Genomic DNA, 26,096 nt, shown 5'->3' with positions numbered 1-26,096 from the left:
CAGGATCTCTGGGACCCAGCTCTACTGCATAAACGAACAGGGAGAGAGACAAAAGGATCAGAACTTTAATATCATTCATTTCAAAAACAGCCTGGGCACATGAGACCTGGCATCCCAGGGGAATCCAAGGCCTCTTCTGGCTTCTTCCGCACGCGCGCATGCGCGCACACACACATAAATAAAAAGAAATAAATAATTTAAAAGATAAAAGTAGGGGCTGGGGATTTAGCTCAGTGGTAGAGCGCTTACCTAGGAAGCGCAAGGCCCTGGGTTCGGTCCCCAGCTCCAAAAAAAAAAAAAAAAAAAAAAAAAAGATAAAAGTAGGGCTGGAGAGATGGCTCAGCGGTTAAGAACACGGACTGCTCTTCCAGTGGTCCTGAGTTCAAATCCCAACAACCACATGGTGGCTCACAATCATCTTTAATGGGATCCGATGCCCTCTTCTGGTGTGTCTGAGGACAGCTACAGGGTCCTCATATAAATAAATACATTTTTTTTTTTTTGGTTCTTTTTTTCGGAGTTGGGGACCGAACCCAGGGCCTTGCGCTTCCTAGGCAAGCGCTCTACCACTGAGCTAAATCCCCAACCCCAAATAAATACATCTTAAAAAAAAAAAAAGATAAAAGATAAAAGGCCACCAAGAAGCTCTTTCATTCAGATTCATTCAGCAGCTGCCTCCTCTCCAGCCTCAGGGATGTAGGACCAGTGTGAGGTAACCCAATCCAGAGTAGAGATGCCTTAGTGGACGCAAACCGCAGGGGGTTGGGGGCGGGGCTCTGTGGTGGGCTCGACACTAACTCCTGGGAGATGCTGCCCCCTAGTGTTGGCTGGGTTTGACTCGGAAACTGTCAGTCATTGAGCGGCCGGAGACAAGTCATCCCATCTTTCCTGGACTCTGCCACATCGTCAGACTAAGGTCAACGAGCTGATTTGGAGCTGAGGGTGTGGCTCCGGATGGAAAGATGCCGCGTGGGGTTGGGGATTTAGCTCAGTGGTAGAGCGCTTGCCTAGGAAGCGCAAGGCCCTGGGTTCGGTCCCCAGCTCCGAAAAAAAAAACCAAAAAAAAAAAAAAAAAAAAAAAGAAAGAAAGAAAGAAAAAAGAAAGAAAGATGCAACACAGGGCGCTCATGTCAGGAAGAAAAGAGGGCGGGGTTGGGGATTTAGCTCAGCGGTAGAGCGCTTGCCTAGGAAGCGCAAGGCCCTGGGTTCGGTCCCCAGCTCCGGGGGGGGGGGGGGGGGGGGGGACAAGAAGAAAAGAGGGAATGGAGCCAGAAGGTCCTCAAAGCCCCGAGTGCAGGTGGCAGGCTCAGATCCTTAGGGGGAAGAAAAACGTCCCAGAGGAGGAAAGTCAGGAGAGGCAAGCTTTGTTTGGCTTGGGCATATGGCCATGATTCCTTGCATTAAAGTCCCCTCCCGGGGTTGGGGATTTAGCTCAGCGGTAGAGCGCTTGCCTAGCGAGCGCAAGGCCCTGAGTTTGGTCCCCAGCTCCGAATAAAAGAAAAAAGAAAAAAAGAAAAAAGTCCCCTCCCTAGCTGGGAACCAAACCCAGGTCTCTGCAAAAGCCATCTCTCCAATGCAAAGATTGTGTGCGTGTGGAATCTGTGTCTGGTGTCTGTCTTTCTGAGTCTGGCTTACTTTGCTTCAACGTAATCACATTCCATGCAAGTGTGATGACAATGTTCCTCTTCGCGACTGCATACGATCCCACTACGTACATTTAACTCATTTTATCATTTATCTGGGCTGGTCCGGTTCTCTAATTAACCCGGACAGGAAACACAGATGTGCAGGTATCCATGGAGTGCTGACTTAGGATCCTATGGTAGATTTATTTATTATCTATAAGTACACTGTAGCTGTCATTCAGACACACCAGAAGAGGGCACCGGATCTCATTACAGATGGTCGTGAGCCACCATGTGGTTGCTGGGATTTGAACTCAGGACCTCTGGAAGAGCGGTCTGCGCTCTAACCACTGAGCCATCTCTCCAGCTTGTTTGAGGAGCTTCTATCCTGACCTGCTGAACCATCTCGCTGGCTCCAAGCATCCCTGAGGGGAGGAGAAAGTTTCATCTCCATGTCCCTCCAACGCTCCCTCACCCTCTTTTTTCTGTCCCCATGTTGCTGGCTCTCCTATGCACTGGCTGTGTGACCCAGAGGCAATCAGTAACCTCTCTGAGTTGATGTCCTCACTGGAAAGCAGTGGTTTTAGCTCATAATGATTGCTACAGCACCCTCATGTGGACTTGTCTGTCTCTAATCCTAGCACTCAGGAGACAGACAGTGGGTCCTCTGTAAGACTAGCCTGAGCTACATAGCCAGTACAGGCCAGCCAGGGCTACAAGACTATATACTGAGACCCTGACTCAAAATACACATGTACAGAGAGACAGACACAGAGACATGCACACCGCACACACATAAGCACACCCACACCACACACATACCACACCACACACACACATGCACAAGCACACATGCACACCACACACACATATCACACACATAAGTGTGTCACCACACACACCCTACACACAAACCTGTACACACATACATGCACACCACACCCATGTGTGTGCACACACCCCACACAAGCACACATGAACACCACACAAGCATAATGCACACCACACACATGCATACACGCACACATACACACACATGGCCTCATGGGATCTTGCTACTCCAATCATGGTTCCTCTGACTTTGCAGGATACCCTGAGTGGCTTTCAGCTTCCTCCCTGGCCGTGGTGCATAGGGCCCGGTACCTAGGATCCTCCCATGGCATCCCCCATGTTCTCTGGCCTCCCCCTTCTCAGATCAAGCAGATAAAAAGCCTTGTGAATAGACAGGGACATTGTTTAATTTCAAAGTTAGTTGGTGTCTCTTTTTTCCCCTGGACCCTTTTTTTTTTTTTTTTTTTCGGAGCTGGGGATCGAACCCAGGGCCTTGCGCTTCCTAGGTAAGCGCTCTACCACTGAGCTAAATCCCCAGCCCCTCCCCTGGACCCTTTTAAAGCTTCCTAGGTGACCGACTCACAGCCAGGCTCATACCCTCACCAGGGCACCGACGGTCCTGGTTACTGGCACTTTTCATATTTTACTTTGATGTGTATGTGTGTTTGCGCGAGTGCGCGTGCGCTGAGTTTCTCATGTAGCCCAGGTTAGACCTTAACTATGTAGCCAAGGGTAACCTCGACTTTTCGTTCTCCTTCCTCTACCCATCCAAGTGTTGGCATGTATTACCATGCCCGGTTTATGTTGCTGAGGAATGAACCCAGGGTTTTATGCATGCTAGGCCGGCACGCTACCCATTAAACTGCGACGTAGGTCATACTTCTCCATTTTAGCGTGGTCTGGGGACACCCTCCTCCCCAGTCTCCAGCCCCCAAGCCGGCTGGGACATGTGTGCCTTCCTGAAGGAAAGGACCCATGTCTGCTGGATGCAGAGTCAGACGAATCATCTTGGTATGGACAACAGATGGGTCAGGGGTAGCCTGGGGTAAAATGACAGAGCCGTGGGAAAACTGTCATGGACAAGGTTCTCGATGAGCAGCCAGCTGTGGTTCAGTCAGTCAGACATGTCTTCTTCGTCAGGTCCCTCGGGGGTCCAGCCGCTGGCCGCACGCTTGATAGCTCTCACCCAGCGGCCCTGCAGCTCCACAGACTCAGCCTTGAAGGTGTACTGCTGGCCTGACTGTTGCAGCTGGAAAACCCGAGGGTCCCCCTGGGGCCCTGAAGTCACCTGATAACCCAGCAAGGGGATGGAGGTGTGAGCCTTCATGTCCTGGTGGGAAAAAAGCCATGGGTTACCATCCCCCAATTTAGCCTCGCAGACCCTGACAGCCACACATGTTTGCTTGCACCAGAAGCCCTTGAGGGACGGGGCCTGTTGGAAGATGGAGGAAAAGGAGGAGGAGGGGAGGGAGGAAGAGGAGAGGAGGAGAAAGAGGAGGAGGAAGAGGAGGAAGAGAAGGAGGGAAGAATGAGCCGTTCTTCAGTCTGAGCCCAGCTCTAAAGCTCAGTAACCTATAACTTGAAGAAACTGTGTCCCTGTTGGGCAAATAATCCCCCCAGCCCACTTTCCCCTCCCCTGTGAGAGTGGGGAGGCCTAGCTGGAACAGACATGGCATACCTGGGGGGCTGCATAGACATACAGCACAAGCGGGTCATCCCGGGGGATCACACACCAGCTCCGGGGAATGCTCCTGATACTCTTGTCCCCCATGAGCTGCAGGAAACTGCACACCACACTCTGGTCGGGCCCTGCGGAGGTCTCTTTCTGAAAGTAGAAAGGACAGTCAGGTGACAGAGTGCCCACAAGGTGTCATGGGACCAGACATCAGCCCTGAAACTTTACAATCACTACTTTTTTTTCTTTCTTTTTTTTTTTTTTTTAAGACAGAGGCTCATGTAGCCCAGGCTAACCTAAAATTTGGTATGTGGCAAGGGATGGCTTTGAACTCTTGATCATCTTCCCCACACCCCAGGATTCTGGGGTTCTGGGCATATATGCCATCACTCCTGACACAATCACTATCCTTAATCTCTGCAGGATGCTACAAGGAATGACAGGTCATTTGTCTCCGAGGCTCAGAGACTCCACTGTCCTAGTTCATGCTGGCCAACAGCAGGCAGAACCATGGGAGTGATGAGGTGTGGGTGAGTGCCAGAGCCCGAGCTGTGGGAGACAGGGCTGTCCACCCGAGCTGGTCAAGGGACAGAGTTGGGGCATGACAGGCATGAGACTATGGAAGCAGGTCTCTTGCCCAATTGTGAGGCTGGTTCGAGGGGACATTTGGGGTAGAGAGGGAGCTGGAGTCTGTGAGGAGAAACCAACTTGCTCGTGGGTGAACTATTTTCCAAGAGACTCCTGATACTCTTGTCCCCCATGAGCTACAGGAAGCTGCACACCAGACTCTGGTGTGAGCATGGGGGAGCTCAAAGATGACCACGACGGGTTGCCATAGCTCATGCTCATAGAACGGGGAGTGGTTCTGGGAGGGCTTGAGGCTGGTAGTCAGATCACAGAGGAGACCTGCAGACTGGGTTTCCGAGGCCCCTTCCAGTTAGAATGGTGCCTGCAGTCCGCCTGACTGGAGCCTGGGTATCCCCACTTATCACACAAGGTCAGCTGGCACATTCACGTCTTCGCCTTGCAGAACTGTGGGGTGGGCCCTAGGAGCGTGAACTGGAACAGACAGGCCATGCTGTTACTGGATGGGGACACAGAGGAGTGGGGGAGACCAAGTAATACCCTACAGCCCATGGCTCCTGGCTGTTGTCAGGTCTGGTATGTTTGGACTAGAGGAGAGGGATTGTCTGTGGGTTGAAAGATGAGGGGAGGGGAGCGGTGGTGGCTTGTTTCTCAGAACCCTGGACAGAGTCTTCTGCAAAGAGAATTATGGGAAGGACGCTTCCAGCCCTCACCTCCAAGATGCCTCGCCTCTTGTCCTCCTTGCTGTCAGGGAGCAGGTTTCCGGTGAGGAACGTGTAGCAGGTCAGGCAGACTCGGTTGGGCCTGTTGCCGTCATATTTCAGCTCCGCACGGTAGTCAGAACACTTTGCACACACTACCTGTGGATGGGGGCAGCAGGGTTAAGGAAGCTTGGTTGGTCACAGGAGCCCAGCCCCACTGCACAGCCCTACCTACCCACTTTCCCTGCATGAGCCTCTTACATGGGGCTGGGTCCGGGATGGCTAGGCAGAACAAGCTGTAGCTACCAGAACCTCACTGGCCCCAGCAAGGGCAGGACTCTGCCCCCGCAACCCCCCACACATACATGCACGCCCTCTGATGAAACAGCTAGGGCAGGGTGACTCAGAGGAGAAAGTGACTGGTTAGGCCACACAGCTAACTGGCAGCCCCGAAATGGCGCCTTTAAGGTCCCAGGGTTTACAGATGGGGATGTAGTTCTCAGTTGGTAAACAAAGTGGGGAGATTGGAGGTGGGGTGGGAGGGCAGGGAATGGTGGCGGGGGGGGGGGGTGGGGGGCAGTTCAAGGCCAGCCTGGACTATGTGAGGCACAGTCTCAAACAAAACAGTGTTTGTCGGGGTTGAGGATTTAGCTCAGTGGTAGAGCGCTTGCCTAGCAAGTGCAAGGCCCTGGGTTCGGTCCCCAGCTCCGAAAAAAAAAAGAAAAGAAAAGAAAAAAAAAAAAGAAAAAAGAAAAAAGAAAAAAAGAAAAAAAAGAAAAGAAAAACAAAACAAAACAAAACAAAACAAAAAAAACAGTGTTTGTCACCTGTTGTAGAAGGGAGGGTCAGGAAGACCCGTCAGGTGTTCTGGGGAGCCCAGCCACCCAGCTCCCAGCTGAAGGTGTGTGAGGATGTTCAGCGATACTAGGTGAGGGAGGTGTGGAGAGAAACTCCGGGTACCATGAGTGTGACTCTGAGGAAGACCAGGGTGCCCCGGGCATGCTGGGTGTGGCTACTCTCGGGGAGTCACTGTGTACCCCGCCTTCACAGGGCGCCTGAGGCAGAAAGGGAAGACAGAAACTGGCAACTGAACACGAAACGAAATGGTGACTCACTGACTCCCCAAAGAGGACATGCACGGGCCTGAGACACCCAGGAGTCAGGGTGAGGACACCTGGGCCTGCGTGCATGCGTGCGCGCCTTGGGAGTGTATTATGCTTTTATTGAGACATGTAAGCACTTCTCTTCTTATTTCCTACTTATGTCTTCTGTGTGAGCATACACCACATGCGTGTGGGTGACTGTGGGGGCCAGGAGGAGGTGTCACTGGAGCTGGAGTCTTCTGCAAGGGCACCAAGTGCTCTTAAGTATCGAGCCATCTCTCCTCTGTCTTTATTGAGAAATTTATTTCATATAATTATTATTTTTTTTTTTTTGGTTCTTTTTTTCGGAGCTGGGGACCGAACCCAGGGCCTTGCGCTTCCTAGGTAAGTGCTCTACCGCTGAGCTAAATCCCCAGCTCAATTTCATATAATTATTAAACACATCATTTTCTCTTCAACAACCTCATTTGCTTTTCTGAGGTAGGGTCTCACGTAGCCATGTTCCAGGCTGACCCAGAACTCACTATGTAGCCCAGGCTGACCCTGAACTCACTATGTAGCCCAGGCTGACCCAAAACTCACTATGTAGCCCAGGCTGTCCCCGAACTCACTATGTAGTCCAGGCTGACTTGGAACTTCTGATCCTACTTCCTCCTTCCATGTGCTGAGATTATATGCATGCATCAGTCATTTGGCTTCAAGCTATTGTTGGCTATTTTTTTTAACCATTTAGTGTTTGTGAGCATGTACAAGAGTGAGTGTGTATGCACGCGCACACACATACACACACACACACACACACACACACAATGGTATAGCTGTGGAAGTTGGAAAGTTGGGATAATCTTACAGGAATCAGTTTTTCCTTCTGCTCTATGAGTCCCAGGGGTTGAACTCAGGTCATCAGGTTTGGTGGCGAACGCCATCATCCCTGAGCCATCTAGAAGGCATATCATTGTACTTAAAAGACTTTGAATACTACAGTCTTGCTAGGTAGCTCAAGCTGGCTGTGAACTCGTGGCCCTCCTGCTCCCATCTCACAAGATTATACTTTAGGACTCAGGTGGGGAAACGGAGGCCTGCCGAGGAATTTGGAGTTTGCAATGTATAAAAGGAGAAGAGAGAGGATTAGCCTCTGCTAATACCAGGGACATACCAGGTCGTGGGACTGGCAAATTGTAGGCAGTGGGTGGGTGCCCAGCAGGGGATAGAGACGCTCAGCTCTGGGCAGGTAACAGGAAAGATCACTGAAGGAAGCTTCCACAGGCTGGTTCACTTCCCTGAACCCATCTCCTGTCCCCATTGCCGAACTTCACACAGCATCACAGGTGGGACAGACAAGGGCAGTGGACACACCCAGGCCAGAGAGCCGGCCAGGATGGACAGGATTCAGTTTGAGCCTGATGTTGGAGGTAGGAATGTCCTGGGCAAAGGCAGGTTCTGAGTGCCCAGTCCCTGCAATGTGTACTCACGTAGCCACAAGCCCGGCAGTGGTGACGCCGACGAGTCAGGGCATTGAAGGGCTCCTGGCAGCGCATACACATGGTCACCATCTTGTCTCGGACCCACTGAGGTGCTCGGAGACCCAGCTCCTCTGCCTGTGGCTGAGGGAGGGGAGCAGCTGGCTGGGTAGGCGCTTCGAGGCATCTTGTACCCCTTGGAGGCCCCCAACCTTTGCTTGAGGTAGTTGGCTATGAGCTGGCTAATAGTCTCACTGTACAGGTGAGGAAGCAGGCCTGGAGGGGTCAAACAACTCGGGAGCGTCACCCAGAAAGCCAGAGTTCAGAGCTGAGATCCGGGAGCCCACCTTCAACTCTCCCTGCTTCTCTGATCAGTTCAGATCTACTAGTCTAGCCTCGGCTATGCAGGGGTCCTCCCTGGTCTTCATACAGCTCTCTACTCAAGGCTCCAACGGCAGACATGTTTGCTTTGTTTGTTTTCGAAACAGAGTCTTACTGTATAACTAAGTCTGGTCTGGAACTCACTATGTAGCCCAAGCTAGCCCCCAATGCACAATGCTGGGAATTATAGGTCTGATGACACACCTAGCAAAAGGCAAAATATTTGCCTTCTATTTTTTGAAGGTTCTTTTTGAGCTAGGGCCGCATGGGGCCCCAGCTTGCCTTGAACTCACTAAAAATCAGAGGATAACCTTGAACTTCCAATCCTCCTGTCTCTACCTCCCGAGTGCTGGATCACAACACAAGAGAGATACTGCTAACTCAGAAACTTTGGCCCCCTTGACCCGAGGGTAATGCTGGGTGGAAGGGCTTCCTTGGACCCTTCACGTAAAGTCAATCCTGGTTAGGGGACACTCTTTGTTCCTGAAACTCAGCCTTGGGGTGCAGAAGGTCCTATTACCTTGGGCTCCTGTGTGTCCCCCTGAGGTCCCTGGACAGCAGCCTTGAAGGTTTCACTTCGCTTCTCGACTTGGTCAATAGCTGCCTGGCAGGCCTAAGTGGGGGTGGGGGTTGGGGAGGTGAGGGGTACCCAAGGCATCTTGCTCACATCCAATACATTTAGCTAAGTGTACAGCCTGAAGTAGGCCCCAGACTCTACATGAAGGAGAAGCTGTCATCTCAAGGTTATACATGCCAAAACCGAGTCTTATAACCGAGTTATAAGAGTTGCTCCAGACCTGAGATGGTTCGGTGGTTAAGACCACTGTCTGCTCTTCCAGAGGTCCTGAGTTCAATTCCCAGCAACCACATGGTGGCTCACAACCATCTGTATTGAGATCTGATGCCCTCTTCTGGCCTGCAGGCATACATGCAGGCAGAAAGCTGTATGATGCATACATACATACACACATACACATACATACATAGATACATAGATACACACATAGATACATACACACATAGATACACACATAGATACATACATAGATACATACATACACATAGATACATACATAGATACATACATGCATACATACATACATACATACATACATGCATGCATGCATACATAGTTGCTACAAACCACCCAGAAAGGCATAACAGGATTTGGTATAGCTGATTTAAACTCTACAGGAAAAAAAACAAAAACAAAAACGAGGCAACCAGGCATACCCAGGTATTGGAACACACACACACACACACACACACACACACACACACACACACACACACCCCTTCTCTCCCATTCCTCTCAAGTAGGCCTAGTTCAGACTCCCAGGAGTGCCCATACCTGTATCCAAGAAACCATTTCCTCTCGAGACCTGCTCAGAAGGAAAGAGAACCCAATGCAGAGGACAGTACCAGCCGGGTCATCTGCTGGTCTCAGGCAGTCCCAGCCCGTTAGCACCTACCGGGCCTGCAGCTCCAACGTTCTCTGCTTGCCGGATACCAGGAAGGAGTGCGGGAACTCAGCGTCCGTCAGCTCCCGCACCTGCCGGTAGAGGAAGGCACCATCAGAATCACATCCCCGCACTGAGGGTTCTTCCCCTGCCATTTGCCTAGCTCTGCACAAAGGGGGCTGAAGACTTCAGAACTATGTCAGCAGCACTGGTGCTGACATGGTATGAAGTGGAGGGGACGGTTTTGAAGGGTCACCAGAAATAGAGACTGGACCTTGAAATCACTTGAGTCTGTGGAAAACCTTTGGGGTTGTTTTCTTCGTAGCCTAAATGAAACATCAGATCTCATTACAGATGGTTGTGAGCCACCATGTGGTTGCTGGGAATCAAACTCAGGACCTCTGAAAGAGCACTCAGTGCTCTTTAACCATGGAGCCATCTCCCCAGCCCGGTCACACAGCTTTTAAGAGGCAAAATGAGGCAGCTAGCATTGGGTTTCTGCCATAAGACTGAGGTTGGTTGGGGGCTGGAGAGATGGCTCAGTGGTTAAGAGCACCAACTGCTCTTCCTGAGGTCCTGAGTTCAAATCCCAGCAACCACATGGTGGCTCACAACCATCTGTAATGAGATATGATGCCCTCTTCTGGTGTGTCTGAAGGCAGCTACAGTGTACTCATACAATAAAATAAAATCTTTTTTTTTTAAAGATTTATTTATTTTATGCATATGAGTACATTGTAGCTGTCTTCAGACACACCAGAAGAGGGCATCATATCTCATTACAGATGGTTGTGAGCCACCATGTGGTTGCTGGGATTTGAACTCAGGACCTCTGGAAGAGCAGTCAGTGCTCTTAACCACTGAGCCATCTCTCCAGCCCAATAAAATAAAATCTTAAAAAATAAATTTAGGGGCTGGAGAGATGGCTCAGAGGTTAAGAGCACTGATTGCTCTTCCAGAGGTCCTGAGTTCAATTCCCAGCAACCACATGGTGGCTCACAACTATCTGTAAGTCTGAAGACAGCAATAGTGTACTCATGTACATGAAATAAATAAATCTTTAAAAAAAAATAAATAAATTTAAAAAAAAAAAGACTGAGGTTGGTTAAATACTCATCCTCACCCCTCCCCCAGGGCCTAGTCGGCCCAGACCTAACCCCAAGCTATGTGCACAGAGACTGGCATGAGGAATCTGAGTCAGATCTTAAGCCCTAGAATCCTGAGGACTCTGATCCTATAGCCCTCAGTGGCCTGACTTCTCTACACAGACTCAGATCAGGAAGGGCTAGGTGGAGTCTGGACCCTGTATTCTGGGGGACCGGGGGGGGGGGGGGCTGTGAAGTCTGCTGCAAAGGACAGAAGCCCTGGGAAGAGAGGGGTGGCGGGCGCTGAGGGAGCAGCATGGGAGATCTGGATGAACTGTTAGCACCCTTGTCAGAGGTGGGATCAGGAGAAGGTGGAGGCTGAAAGCTTGGAGGAGTCCAAGCAGGAAGGGCTTTGTGAAGAAAGGGGAACCCCAGGGGCTGGGGATTTAGCTCAGTGGTAGCGCTTACCTAGGAAGCGCAAGGCCCTGGGTTCGGTCCCCAGCTCCGAAAAAAAGAACCAAAAAAAAAAAAAAAAAAGAAAAGAAAGAAAGAAAGGGGAACCCCAGAGAGTTCCCAGCCTGAGTCAAGGTGCCCTGGGATCCTCATTAGAGTCTCCAGGTTTTGGATGCCTGCCAGGCCATCTCAGCCACATTCTGCAGGTCCGGCCCAGTTCAGGGTCTTTCTATCCCACACAGCTCTTTGTGCTCATCACCAAAGGGCCTCCTGCTTCAGAAGGCTCTCCTGATATCTGTGGCCAAGTGGCACATGGCCGGATCTTATCAGAACAAGATATTAGACTGCCACCTGCTGGCCGGCTCTCACGGTAACTCTACAATCTGTCATAGGTCACCGATGGCACCTCTGCGGTGAGGTATCCCTGTGCAGGTTACAACCTGTTGGGTTATATGTGAGGTTCCTGAATGGCGTGCCTCTGTAATCTCTCCTTTTTAGGCTGGGAAACACAAGGACCATCTCAGACCACAGACACAATCGTCTTGTACGAATGACGTGCGCCCTGCACCGGGTCCTAGGTCCTAGGTCCTAGGTTGGTAGAACGCCCAAGGTGGTTCAAGCCCCACCGTCCCTTAAACCTGACTCAAAAAAAAAAAGGCTTCCATTTGTCGTAGACAGCTTCTCTCCCACCATGCCCAGCAACGTCCAGCAGAGGGCGCTATGGGGCCGCTAGCAAGTGAGACAGGCTTGTCAAAGGGTGGCAGCCCAGAGCAGGCACACAGGGCCTTTTCATGTGGTCTCAGAACAGCGGCCACACATTACCCTTTGAACCACGGTGGTGCAGACAGCAAGGAAAGCACCGTGAGGTTGTCAGAGTCGTGAACTGCCCCAGAGGGAGCCATACCCTTACAAGGACCTACTCTGGCCCCTGTTGTCAACCCACCCTGAGCCTTCTTTGGGGGACAGCTCACCTTCATGCCAGCCACGTCGATGCGGGTCCTCACCTGGAACTGGGCACCCACTTGGAGGACCCGGGGCACGCAGTACAGAAGCATGTTGTTGAACTGGGAGGACATGGGGAGGTATGGGCAGCAGCTCGGGGTGCTTTGAGTGCCCTGGCCCCCGCGCCTCCCCGTCCCCTCTGGTTACATTCTAGGCTGGCTCACAGAGCGATCCGGGATGGGGTGAGGACGTGGCTGTCTAGCCCCCAACTGCAGTGATGGGCCCCAAAGGTCCGTCTAGGTCTACCGTGAGCACTGGGGCACCAAAGCAACCAGAGGACCTGTGGGCTGACAGGAGATATACACCTCCTGATAACAACGCTGCCTGGTTTCAGAAGATTCCGGTTTCCCAGAATCAGCTCAACAGAACTTCCGGGGCAGCTAACCTAATTCCCTCATGCTGCGCCGTCTTCAGAGCACACAGAAGCAACAGGGGCCTTAAAGCCAACCTGAGCTCAGACCCTGATTTCTGCTGGGGGCGGGGGATGCAAAGCTGGCCCCTCAGCCACCAGCCACTCGGCAGCCCCTACCAAAACCAGGTAGCGCTCCATTGGGTCGCTGCGGCGGAAAGAGATCTTGAGAACAGGGCCCTCTCGGAGCAGGGTGTTGGAAGGGTCCACAATGTCATCCTCCAGGCCCAGGCGCTGGTACACATCCCACAGGCCCTGCAGCCGCTCCTGGAGATGGGGCACACCTTCAGCCTAGGCTGGGCAGGGTCCCAGCTTCTTGAGAGTGTGCCTGATGGGATAGGATGGGGGAGCCAAAGGCAAGGAGGTAGCATGGGGCAGGTACCCTGGATAGGATCAGTGGATACAAGGACCAAGAGACAGGGCGTGTCCGGGGATGCCCCCATGCCCACTCCGAGGACAGGCTCCTCACCATCTCAGCAATGGCTGCGTTCGAGTGCTGTGCGGCTGAGAAGATCATGTCCAGCGCTCCTAGCAAGGGAACAGAGCCCCAGTCATTCCTGGAGACCTGCAGCCCCCGGGGCTTGGGCTCTACAATAGCACCAGGGGCGGGAGCACCTATCATAACTACCACAAACACAGCCCTGCTCAAGCAGGCTAGCATAGTGACGGTCTAGAAGATGGAAGCCACCCAGGATGGGGACCCTGAGGCCACTGGGACTAGATTGATGACTTCAGCCATTCTCTCTTACTCCCAGGGCAAAACCTGACCTAAGAGTGTATGCCCGACAGGTGTAGGTTCAAATCCCAGCTCTGCTCTTTTCTGAACTGTGTGACCATGGGCGAGTCACTTAACCTCTCTGGGCCTTGCCACCCTGCCTCGTCTGTGGCTCACGTGGTGTGGATACCACAGATAAAGGACCGACGATGGGTCATCACCAACCAATCAGTCTTCAAGTAGGATCCCCCCACCCCCATCCCCAGCTCCCTGGGCCCCCGGAGTATCCTCACTCTGGGCATCTTCGAGGTCTGGGGCCTGGGCTGGCAGCTTCTGCACATATTCCTTGAGCAGCAGTTCGTACCGTGGGATTCTCTGCACAGGTTCCAACATGTGGTGCTGCAGGGTCAGGCTGCCGGAGGCCTCACTGCGCTTGGGGAGCAGGGGGGGCGGGCAGGAGAGTGAGAGTGGAGAAAATGGGGTACCAGACCTGAGGTTGTCCAAATGGCTTGCGGGGGAGGGGGGGAGATAGGTCAGGCTCACCAGGTAGCCGTGCAGGCTCCTCCCCTGGGCCCCTCACCTGGATGCGGGTGACCACCTCCTGGAAGGGCTGTGACTTGTCCATCCAGGTGGCCAGCAGTTCTGCCGCCCGCTCAAAGTTCTTCACGTACTCGCTGTACATTTTCAGAAAGGGGGCCAGTTTCTGGATCACATCCCCGATGCGTGGTGTGGCTGTCCTGAGTTGGGAGGGGATGCATTCAGTCTGGCCAACTCCCGTCTTGGCTCCTGAGCCAGACTCATGCTTCCCAGCCCCCAATAGCCTTTCCAGGCTCCCTCAGGCGGGGGGGGGGGGGGGGGCTGAGGGGGGAAGGTCAGAGTGTGGCTCCCTGAGGGTCTGCCTCCTCCTTTCGCTCTGAGCCCTGGTCCCTGGCTAGCCTCCCTCTGAGGCCCATTGAGGCCTGGTTGGAGAGACTGCAGAAGGCCACGTGTAGCTGACAGGCTCCATGTACAGGTTGCCTGAGAGTACAGCCCAGGATGGCTGCCTGTCTCTGCTCTCCTCAGTCTAAGCCGTGTGTCCTTGTGGAAGCTTCTCCGAGTCTTGGTTTTCCTCCTCAGAAAAGACGGGTGTGATGTTGGGTGAGTTTATAGACCTGCGTCCCACCCCCACCCCCATCTTGCTTTTTTTTGTTTGAGACAGACCTGTTTGTGGCCCTGGCAGACTGTTCTGGGTCTGGGTAGGCCAGACGGGTCTCCACCCGACTCTATCTCTCGTTTTAACAAGTTCATATTTATTACCGTCATGTGAGTGTGCATGTGTGTGTGCACTCCTGTGTGTGTGTGTTGGGGGGGTGATGCTTGTAGCATAGCACACATGTAGAGGTCAGAGGACAGTGTTGGAAAATGGTTCTCTTCTTTCACTGTGAGTCCCAGCCATTAAAGCCGGGTCTGTGGGGTTGTTTAGCAAAGCTTTACTGATTTGAGCCATCTCCCCAGCCCTCAGGCCCATCTCTCTTTAGATTTATTTATGTGTATCAGTGTTTTGCCTGCATGTATTATGTATGTACGCATGTATGTACGCATGCATGCATGCATGTATGTATGTGCTCATGTGCATGCCTGGTATCCACCGAGGCCACAGGAAGGCTATTAGACCCCTTCTAACTGGAGCTACACATGGTTGGGAACCAACATGCGGGTGCTGGGATCAGGGCTTCCCATATAACAATGGCGTGAACATCACATAGCTGCTGGCTAGGAAATCAGCCTATCGACAGATCAAGGCCAGGTTCCCACTCGGTACCACGACACCCAACCTCTTAAGTCACAGGGCCTAGAATGGCCCCGTCTTCTCCGGCTGTGCCAGAGGTAGAGGCCTGCAGGAGACAGCCACGGCCAGAACTAAACTCAAGCACACGGCCTCACAGGCAACCTCACCCCGGGTCCGTGACTCGAGTCCTCACCAGTCATCCACGCGCCTCTGCAGCTCCGGGAGGAAGAACTGTGCGTGGAAACGGTAGATGGAGGAGATATTGGAGAAGATGAGCTTCACCACGTCCTCAGGGAAGGCCTTGCTACGGCTCGCCTCCCTCAGCAGCTCCTGGAAGAACACCTAGACAGGGAACCAGCAGCTACTCACACCCTACTCAGGAGGAAGCCACCGCCCACCGCCCTGGATTCAGGCCACCTTACAGATGGGCAGACAAGCCAGGAGTCCCTAGGGCTTGGCCAAGGGAACAGCTCTATCTGTGTCTTCCTAGGCTTTGGGCCTTCCTTGGTTACCGAGCATCTAGTGAGGGTAATCAGTGGGGAAGCCAATGCATATATGAGGTTGGCCAGGACCAAAGGCAGTGCATGAGGTGCTAATGGGTTCAGTTCTGACGCTGCCCCAAAGCCACCCAACGAGGTCAGTGGGTTGAGCAAAAGCCAAATCCCGGCCTGGTGTCTGCACTCCTGATATGGTGGGTGATGAGGAGCCCCGACTGGCCTGGTCAAGCAAGTGCAGGCGAGCCACGTAGGCCTGCTCCGTCTCCAGAAGCTCCTGCACGACCCTCTTCTCCTCAGGTTCCTACAGGGATTGAGGAGAAGGGTGGACAACTTGGCTTGCCGCTCCTCGGAGGACAATGTTGCTCTGCCTGGTGGGCACACCCTCTGGCATTCCTGCCTTCCTGGTAGACCTACAGAATACAGCCTAGAGAGATGCACTGCTCCAGGCCTGAGTCTTTTTTTTTTTTTTTTTTTTTTTTGGTTCTTTTTTTTCCGGAGCTGGGGACCGAACCCAGGGCCTTGCGCTTCCTAGGTAAGTGCTCTACCACTGAGCTAAATCCCCAGCCCCTCAGGCCTGAGTCTTAAGGCTAAGCAACTTCTACCCGGGCTTTCATGGGAGCAAGGAGTCAAGGAGCCACTGTGGAAGGAGGCCTCACGCATGAAGGGGAAGACACATGGAGAAGGGGCCTAGCATCGCAGCTGAGCCGTCCTCTGGCCCCTCAGAGCTGGGGGAGCATTAAGGTTACATAAGGTCATAAGGATGGGTGGTTGGTGACCTTATAAGAAGGAGAGTTAGAGTGACCTGTGACCCCAGCACTGGGGATACAGAAGCAGGAGAATGTGAGTTTAAGGCCAGCCTGGGCTACACTGCAGGATCCTGTCTTGAATAGGGGGAAGAAGAGAGAGAGGAGAGAGAAAGAGAGACAGAAAGCCAAGGGGTCCTTCTAACCCATTCCCCAGTCAGAGTCAGCAGTCCTGAGATCAAACCCTCACCTGAGTCTCCGGCCCTGGACTGGCCCCAGGTTGGCAGGATTTCCTCCAAGCCCCACTCGATAGCTTATTCTTGAGGGAATTCAGATATGTCCTGCTGACTGGCCGGAACTCAGACGTCAAGGCCTCCCCGGCAGGGGGTGCCTCCCAAGGCTCTGGGGACAGGGGCAGCTGATGTTCAGGGCTATGGGGCTGGTCCTCAAAACTATGGGGTCCAGGTGCTGCTCCCGGAGACCTGCTGAGAACAGACCACACTGGAGGGTCTCCTCAGGGTAACCGGTGTGAGCGAGCCACTGGTGTTCATGGGCTCCCAAGGGCCCGGCAGAGTGTAGGAACTTGTCAGAACTTCCGAATCCTCCTCGGTCCTCACCCACCCACTCCTCCCTCTTTTTGTGAGCCAGGGTCTCACATACTGAAGGCCGCCTTTACGGTGGAAGATGACCTTGGACTTCTGGTGCCAGGATTACATACGTGTACCACTACGTCTGGTTCACACGGGGCAGGGGGCAGGGCGCAGGGTCTTTTTTTTTTTTTCCAGAGCTGGGGACCGAACCCAGGGCCTTGCGCTTGCTAGGCAAGCGCTCTACCACTGAGCTAAATCCCCAACCCCTAGGGGACAGGGTCTTGTGCACATCCTCCTACCAACTGAGCCGTGGCCCCAGCACCATCCTTCTGAGTCGTCCCCCCACCCCCGGTGGGGGGAACTCTATCAGTCCCTAAATGAGTCACTATGACCTCTTTTATTCTCTGGGGAACTATATACTTCCCTGTTTCAGATGCAAGCACGTCTAGAGAGAACCACTCCTTTGACACACAGATTGTTTTTTTTTTTTTTTTTTTTTCTAGAGGTTCCTTCAGGATCAAAGTCCAGCTTTGGCCTTCATCCCTGCTTTCTTTTCTGTAGCTCTCCCGACACATCGAGGGAAATGTGGGAGCCATAGGGTAATTCAGAACAGGGTCACAGATGCTGAAGCTGGGCCTCTTTGGGGACACTTATACCCCTTTATGCCCCGTTACGAGGGGGCAAAGTCAGCCTGAAGAGCTCTGCGCTGCTGCATTTACCAGTCCCATAGGCCAGAGAAACCCACACTGGCAGAGTTATCCCTACCAGGCACCTGCAGAGAAATAGCCAGGGTGACGTCATTGGGTTGGCATCCCCACGAGGAAGACAGACAGGGTAACAAAGGCCAGACAGGTACCAAGCCTCCAAACCCAGACAGAAAAGAAGTCTCAGGGTTGGGGATTTAGCTCAGTGGTAGAGCGCTTGCCTAGCAAGCACAAGGCCCTGGGTTCGGTCCCCGGCTCCGAAAAAAAAAAAAAAAGAAAAGAAGTCTCTGCGTCCATGCGTCCATGCTGCAGATGTGGAAACTGAGGCAGAAAGGATGGGAACCTGAAAGTGGGCCAGGCGGGGAAGGCAGAGGCCCAAACCTCCATGCTAAGCTGTCTTTTTACTCTTGATGTCAAGGACAGAGAGACCCAGAGAGCTGAGGCTATTGCCCTGGTCACGGGGCATTGTGGGGGCAGAAGGAATATGGAGCCAATTCCAGACACAGAAAATGGAGTTCCTTGGCCTCAGGACCTATAGCCAGGGCGGTGGGAGTGGGGTGAGAGGGTGCTGAGTCTTAGGTTTTTCTCCTGTACACTTGGTTTCAGCTTCTGCATTTCTAAGCACTCAGGCCTGCGTCTGTTTCCTCTCTAGCCCTCAGTTTCAGATCAGATAGGTAGGTGCCAAGGGCCCCACAGAGAGAAAAGCCAGCATGGTACCCCTCGCTCAGAGCCTGACTCTCATATTCCTGACCGTGCTTCCTGTGACCCACTCCTCTGTACGGTTACTCTCCCTGCACGGTGCAGACTGGCATAGCTCAGTACCCCAAGAGCTGGCACCCACATGAGCCTACCCTCCAGCACTCTGAGTGTGGTGGTCCCCCACATCTGGGGTGGTGGTCCAAGGAAGGCCGTGGCCAAGAGCTGTCCCAGGTGCTGAATAGAATGAGTCCAGCCAGGCTCCTGGAGAGGCAGGGTCAAGCTGCTCAACTCCAGAAGTGAAACTTGCCCTGGAATGAATGTAGGGTTCCAAGTGGAGGCCCCAGGCACTTCCTGTGCTTGACCCTCACAACGCAGGAGGGAGGCCTTCCCAGGGCATCTAAAGCCTGTGGCCTTGTGTCTCAGAAGGACAAAATTTGGTGTCATAAGTAGAAATCTATCTCTGCACCCTCCACAGACCCCTAGGCACTGCACTGTGTTCTTGTGGCTTCCTAGGGCTGGGAACACTAGTGGCCGAGGGTTATTTAACAGCAGAGTCCTTCTCTCGGAACTTCAGGTACGAGAGCCGCCTTACCCAGCATCTGGCAGCTGGAGGCAAGGGGACTCAGCTAGAACCACTCAAGCATACCCAGGTTCTGGAACCCTCTAGCATAAACAAGGGCTCAGCCCCTCCCTCCACCTGCCCCTCCTTCCCTCATCTCTCAGGTCCTCACAGCTTCCCCCACCCCCACACCCCCGAACCTCACAACTCCCCCCCCCCCCTCCCCGCCGCCCCACCAAACCTCCTGAGGCCAAACCTCTATCTGGCGCGTGTTTCCAGAGCACAGTACCAAAGACACTCCCAAATCACAGGCCTGCAAAATGGCTTCAAGTCTCACACTCACACCCCTCCAAGACTACCTAGGACCCCTCCCACCCTTGGCTTTGTCTTTCCCCTTTAGACACAAGCATTAGCACAATCCCAAAGCTCAGAAACTCAAACAGCCTAGTCCCTGCGACCCCTCTTTCTTCCCTAGGATGGGAACAGAACAAGATACACCCTAGGGTCACCGGTAAGGCCTGAGGTATAGAATGGAACTTAGGAGACTGGCCTAGGGTGCATGGCTCTGTACTGTCTGCATCCTGCCCTCTTGTTCCCATTAGTATCCTGGTTTAAATGGGATCTGTGCACATGTATTGGAGACCTCCCAAAGTACCAGGCCAGATAGAAGGGTTCGACCCCAACCCCACCATCTGTACCTGCTGTTCTCAAACACAGCCACCAGGTTGCACACTGAGTCCTGCTTCGCACAGGCTTGCTCCATTCTGCTAGCCTGCAAGGTGGTCCTCAGCTACCCCAGAAGCAGGGAGGAGGGCAAGCGGTCAGCGCCCTCAGCACTCCCTGGCCTGCGCGGGAAGCAGGGCTACCACAGCCTGGAATCTGCCCATCTCTTCTGACTGCCCTGGGGCAGTTCCTATCTTCAGAGCGATAAAAGAGGAAGTGGTCCCAGTGACTTGGAAGAGAGACCAGCGCTCCCTACTGTGGGAGGAGCCTGTTGAGCTCTCCCTACTGTGGGAGGAGCTTGTGACGTTCTCTGCCCCTGCACTCTTGGCATCTGACCTTTACCTCCCGGAGACTTATACTTGGCCCTGGTTAGAAAAGACACCCGCAAGGGGTTGGGGATTTATCTCAGCGGTAGAGCACTTGCCTAGCAAGCGCAAGGCCCTGGGTTCGGTCCCCATGCTCCGAAAAAAAGAAAAAAAAAAAAAAAAAAAGACACCCGCAGTGGCAACAGGTCACAGGACCTTTCTGGAGCCGGATCCTGGACTGACAGCTTCGCTGGGGGCTCATAGTTTTTTTACTTGGTACCATTCTCAGCGTCTTTCCTGCATCTGGCCCTGTGCACTGCTGAAAGAAACAGCTTCTAAGTAAAAAAACAAAACAGACCACAGGACTGGGGATGTAGCTCAGCTGGTAGACAGTGCTTGTGTGGGATTCGGGAAGCCCAGGGTTTTATCCTCAGGACCGTAGAACTTGGTATGGTGGCACATGCCCGTGGCACCCACTTGAGAGGTGGAGGGGAGAGAAGCAGAGTCGACCAGCCCGGGCCACAGGAGACCACGTCTCAAAAAAAAGGGGTCGGATGTGATGGGTTTGAGATGGCTCAGAGGTAAGAGTGCTTGTAGCCAAGTCTGGCAGCTTGAGCCTAACCCTGCAGCCCCACATGCTGGAAGGAAAAAAAAAATAGGCTTTTTCTCTCCTTTTATTTTTATGCGTATGTGTGTTTGGCCTGTGTGAGTCTGTTATACCACATTCGTGCCTGGTGCCCACAGAGGTCAGAAAAGGGTGTTGTGGGAACCAAACCTAGGTCCTTTGTAAGTTCTTTTAACTGATGAACCAGCTCTCCAACCAAGAGCGGACTTTTTCCGGTTGCCTCTGGACTCCAACCCCCACACACTGTGTCTCTCGTATCCCTCCCCTAAAATATAAATGTTTAAAAAAAAATCATGAGTTGGGCTGGAGAGATGGTTTAGCGGTTAAGAGCACTGACTGCTTGGGTTGGGTTCAGTCCCCAGCTCCGAAAAAAAGAAAAGAAAAGAAAAGAAAAAAAGAAGAAGAAAAGAGCACTGACTGCTCTTCCAGAGGTCCTGAGTTCAAGTCCCAGCAACCACATGGTGGCTCACACCCATCTGTAATGGGATCCGATGCCCTCTTCCGGTGTGTCTGAGGACAGCGACAGTGTACTCAGAAACATGAATAATTTTTTAAAATGATGTTGATTGGGGTTGGGGATTTAGCTCAGTGGTAGAGCGCTTGCCTAGCAAGCACAAGGCCCTGGGTTCGGTCCCCAGCTCAAAAAAAAAGATGTTGATTTCTCTCTAGCGCCCTAGGCAGGAGAGCCTCCAGGGTTAGAGCTAACCACTTTCTTCTCATTTATTCCCAGAACTGTGCTAACCACTGTGCTCCCTTACCAGAAATAGAGGCTCATGAAGGTCAAGACGCCTGACTGAGGTCACCCAGGAAGAACAGGGGAGAACTGTCATTTCTGAAGCCCAGGTAGGTGTCCTATGACTCCAGCAAAGACCAAGGGAGCTGGGAGGATGACCTTCATGTGCTCCGTCCTCAGGGTCATTCCTGATCACAGCACCCTAGGGAAATCTGCCTAGTCGTGAGCCTCTCGGTCACTCGGTGTTTCCAGAACACGTGACCAGCACCTCTGCTCCGTTCATTCAAGCTGGAAGGCCATTCACGCATCGCTCTCCCACTGATCCTGAGCCAGGACCCTCTGCTGAAGCTAGTCTTTGTCCTAGGACCAAGTGGGAGCCATCCTGGAGCCCAAAGTGCCTGGCACTGTTTCTCCCGTGGCAGCTGTGAGTCTGGGGCCTTCTGCCCAGCAATCCTGCACCTCTGAGCTCCCCTCCCCCCCGCCCCCAGCTGTGTTTTCCACCAGGCTGGCCCAGTCCTGAGGACTAATCCCAAGAGCAGGTCCTTTGCAAGAGCAGCAAGTGCTCTTAACCGCTGAGCCATCTCTCCAGCCCTTACAATGCTAGTTATATTTTTTAAAGCTTTATTTATTGTATGTATATGAGTACACTATAGCTGAGCCATCTCTCCAGCCTCACAATGCCAGTTTTATACTATGCTAAGGATGCACAGCAAGCCAAGCTGTCTACAAACTCAGCAGCATCCTTAGACTACTTGCACTTTTTGTCATAAAAAACTTAGAACATGCATGGGAGTAGACAGAATAAAATAATTTACCCCCATGAGCCCTCAGCCCACACCAAAGTTCAGTCCCCAGTCAGTCCCAGCCTGTGCATGGTCCTCTCCATTTCCCTTCTGTGTCCCGATTAATAAGCAAACTCCAAATGCCAGATGACATTATTTCTGTATGTATCTATCCCCCCCCCCACCCCGCCCGGAGCTGAGGATGGAACCCAGGGCCTTGTGCTTGCTAGGCAAGCGCTCTACCACTGAGCTAAATCCCCAACCCCTCCATATGTATCTAAAAGCCAAGGGGACTTCTAAATACCAACACACAGCCATGGAGGCAGACCGGATACATAGCTACACAATTACTATAGTAAGAGTTTTATTGACATGTGTGTTCATACACATGTACTACCGACAAAACAATGTTACCACTGTTGGTTCTCAAGAGACAGGGACAGAGATTGTTCAGCAACAATCTCTCTGTGTAACTGAGTATCCATTTCGAAAGCACAGGGCCAATAACCAGGAACAAATGTTATGTGTGTGGGGGAGGGGATGGCCTGGATATTGAGGCCCAGCCTGACACCCTCAGTTCTATACCTAGAACCCACAAAGTGAAAGGAGAGAATTGATTTCTGCATGATGCCCTCTGACCACCACCTGCATACCATGGAAGATGCATACATGCATACATATATGCATATGTATACATGCACATATATGTTGATGCTCCCCGAGGTCCTCCCTCCAGCTGATGGTCACCAAGGGAGAGAGTGTCACTTTCTTTAATGATGTAGCCAGTGACAAGCTGCCTGTTGTCCAGTGAGCTCTCACACTCACACAAGCCACCCTAATTAAGCTCAGTGGGTCACATATATTCCTGTAATCCTAGTATTGGGAGGTGAGGTGGGAGGATCAAGGTCATCCTTGGCTACCGAGTGAGTTGGGGCCAGCCTGGGCTACACAAGACTTTATCTCCAAAATCGGATAACAGAACAGAAAACGGCCAGGTACAAATCTGTTCCAGGGTGATGCCCTGTCTTGCTCCTGAGCTCTCTATCTTGTTTTTTTGTGTGTTTAGCGAGGACACAGGCTGCTGCCTCACTGCCCTCCCCTTGCCCACAGGCAATCTCCTGCCTCAGGATGTGACAACATTTTTATTACAAATTGAACAGAGTCTGGGTTACTTTTATCCTTAGGGACACTTCCTCTGGGCACTCCTGGTCTTGGGGAGACCGCTCTTTGTTAGGGTTCAACCTTTGCCTCAGCAGTGTGTAGTGTGACAGGGCTTGGGCACAGATGTTCCCAGCCTTGTAAGTTCGTTGCTTAGCTGTGGCCTAGGAGGGCTCAGAGTGTGTATTCTGGTCCCCCTCTTCCCTAACCCGGCTGTCAACCTCAGCGAGGCACGCATCACCTGCAAAATGACAGACTGACACCTACAGCCAGCTCTCTCTGGCTTCAGCTCCATTGCTAAGGCCTCGCCTCCTGCTCTTTTCGAGGCCCTGGGGGCTGGGCGAGCCTGCTTGGTCACGTGCAGACCGAGCCCCCCCCCCCCCCCCCGTGACGGTTGCCAGTGGGTGGGTGGGCGCCCAGTCGACCAGTCCCTGACTGTACAGTGAGGAAGAGGGGCGGGGAAATACTAGCCTATCCAGTAAGTCTCTAGGAAGCTCATCCTGCCTGCCCCTCCCCCAGACAGCCAGGCTATTTCTATTTGTTTCTTTGCCACCATTTACTCAGGCTTCCCTGAGGAACGGCTTGCAGCTGATTGTCCCCTTAGCAGGCTGAAAGGTTCCCCCCTCTACCTTCCTGATGTCGCCTTTCCTAGGAATTTGCCTGTGTTCTGGCTTCTGAAAGGCCTGAGTGTTCTTGTCTTTTAAGGTTAATTTGAGCAATGTCATCTTTTGTTAGCCAGCCGTGGGGGGCGGAGGGGGGAGTAATGAGCCAGGGCTGTGACTTGGTGGAGGGCCCACTCTAGTTTCTGCACTGACACAAAGCCAGAATGACAGCAGAGTACGAGGGCAAGCCTGACTTGACACCTACAGCGCGCGTCAGTGGGCCACGTAAACAGCCTTTTAATCTTCCGTGCGGTAACTATCCAGTTTCAAAGCTGAGAGTTGGCTGGGACCTGGTGAGGCTGTTGCCAGGTCCTCAGGAAAGGCTCAAGGTCATAAGAGGTGGTGCCAGGTCCTCAGGAAAGGCTCAAGGTCATAAGAGGTGGCGCCTGGGCTGGCTGCCCCCCCCCCCCCCCCCGCCTGGGGATCACGGAGTGGGGCCAGCCTGACAGACAATATGATAGAGACAATATGGAGCCGGCAGGTCTGTCTCTGAACTAGGCAAAAGCAGGGAAGTAGGGAGGATTATTTTTCCACGGGAGGAACCGGCGTGGGGAAGGCGGAGCCAGATGTGGTCAAGGACCTGAAAAAGTCCTTGAGCTTCACACGGGACCAGTACACGGGCCCTCCAGACTGATCTTGGGTTTCAAGGCCCTGACTGCTTTCAAGCCTTAGCAGCTCAAGAAGAAATGGCTTGGGGAGGAGTGGCCAGGCTTCCAAGGGACAAAAGCACCTCTTGTTCCTGCCTGTCCAGCCACTCTGCCCATTGTGTATCTCTCTCTCTCTCTCTCTCTCTCTCTCTCTCTCTCTCTCTCTCTCTCTCTCTCTCTCCTCTCTCTGCTACCAGCTCCCTTTCCCCTGTCCCAGGCTGTGCTCATTCGAGCTCACTCGCACAAACCCAAACCCCTGGACTTCACACACAATAGTAAGCACAGCCCTCCCACAGCCTGGCCCTGTCGTCCTTCCCACATTCCTAAGTGCCTGTGTGAGGGCCTTCAGGGAGAGCTGTTACATAAGCAAGCTCACGAGACTCTAAAAGCCATTCTGAAGTATAGCTCGCGGTTACAGAGCCTCCAAGCCATTCTGAAGTATAGCTCGCGGTTACAGAGCCTCCGTAGCTTGCAGGAGGTCCTTCCTGGGCCCTATCATTACTAGGAACTTGGCAAATCACCTGTGGATTTAGTCCTCATAAAACGACATAGAGGGTGGACATAGCTCATTTCTCCCTGTCCCCAGAGGCTAGGACAGAGCCTGCTGACCAGCAGCAAAGACCACAGATCTCTCTCAGAAGGGAACAGAAAGTGGTGTGTTTATAAAAAGATAAAGGGGGGGGGATTATGTTCTATGGAGGTGTAGTGAGGTTTGGGGAAAGGGGTGCTTCTGCGGGGCCCATGCTGGGACACCCCTTCCCCCTGAGGGACCAGCCACAGGATGACGATAGGTATAGTATAGAATAGAATTTGTTCAGGGCATGGAGAGGGGAGTTAAGAGGGTAGCAGGGGCAGAGAGAGAGAGAGAGAGAGAGAGAGAGAGAGAGAGAGAGGAAGAGGAGGAGGAGAAAGAGGAGGGGGAGGGGAGGAGAGAGGAGAGGAGAGGAGAGGAGAGGAGAGGAGAGGAGAGGAGAGGAGAGGAATAGAGAAGAGAAGTAGAGGTGTAGAGGCCGGCCATAAGCACGTGGAGAGAAGGGAATGGGGAGAGGAGGGACAAAGGGGGAAGAAGGGAAGAGAATTAGAACAAGAGATGAGCAAGTGAGGAGGGAGCAAGCAGCCCCTTTCATAGTGTCAGACACACTGGCTATTGCCAGGTAACTGGGGGCGGAGCATACCTGGCTGTTGCCAGGCAACTGTGGGGTGGAGCATACCTGGTTGTTGCCAGGTAACTATGGGGGGGTGGAGCTTAGGCAGAATACTAACAGAAAGGACCCAGGGTTTGCTTTTTTCCCCTTCCTACCTCCAACCTAGGGTTGGGATGGACAGTCAGAGAAACACTCAGGTGATTTTTTAACCCAAAAACAAAGGACAGCATCCATCCTCAGATCCTCGGGTCAATCACCAGGTTCGAATACT

At 52.8% G+C, this 26,096-nt stretch overlaps 1 protein-coding gene across 14 annotated transcripts; it reads right to left on the bottom strand.

Annotated features, from left to right (window-relative positions):
• Nucleotides 1-2,841: 2,841 nt before the first annotated feature.
• On the bottom strand, nucleotides 2,842-19,987 carry Fgd2 (FYVE, RhoGEF and PH domain containing 2). Of its 14 annotated transcripts, none has more exons than XR_015644733.1 (17): nucleotides 19,744-19,986; nucleotides 18,639-18,794; nucleotides 16,744-16,975; nucleotides 15,971-16,051; nucleotides 15,447-15,595; nucleotides 14,066-14,222; nucleotides 13,779-13,917; nucleotides 13,240-13,298; nucleotides 12,891-13,098; nucleotides 12,331-12,423; nucleotides 9,834-9,913; nucleotides 9,713-9,743; nucleotides 8,882-8,974; nucleotides 7,993-8,124; nucleotides 5,430-5,576; nucleotides 4,135-4,281; nucleotides 2,842-3,786 (listed from the first exon to the last, which is right to left on the bottom strand). XR_015644733.1 is itself a non-coding variant. In NM_001107617.2 (17 exon segments), coding segments are annotated over 16 exon segments (1,968 nt in total). In that variant the 5' UTR covers nucleotides 19,809-19,987; the 3' UTR covers nucleotides 2,842-2,902; nucleotides 3,009-3,570.
• Nucleotides 19,988-26,096: the final 6,109 nt, after the last annotated feature.

Source organism: Rattus norvegicus, chromosome 20 (assembly GCF_021556685.1).
Source record: "Rattus norvegicus strain SHRSP/BbbUtx chromosome 20, alternate assembly SHRSP_T2T, whole genome shotgun sequence".
Taxonomy (NCBI): Eukaryota; Metazoa; Chordata; class Mammalia; order Rodentia; family Muridae; genus Rattus; species Rattus norvegicus.
Note: the sequence above shows the minus strand (reverse complement) of the source record. Positions and strands in the feature narration are given on the sequence as shown.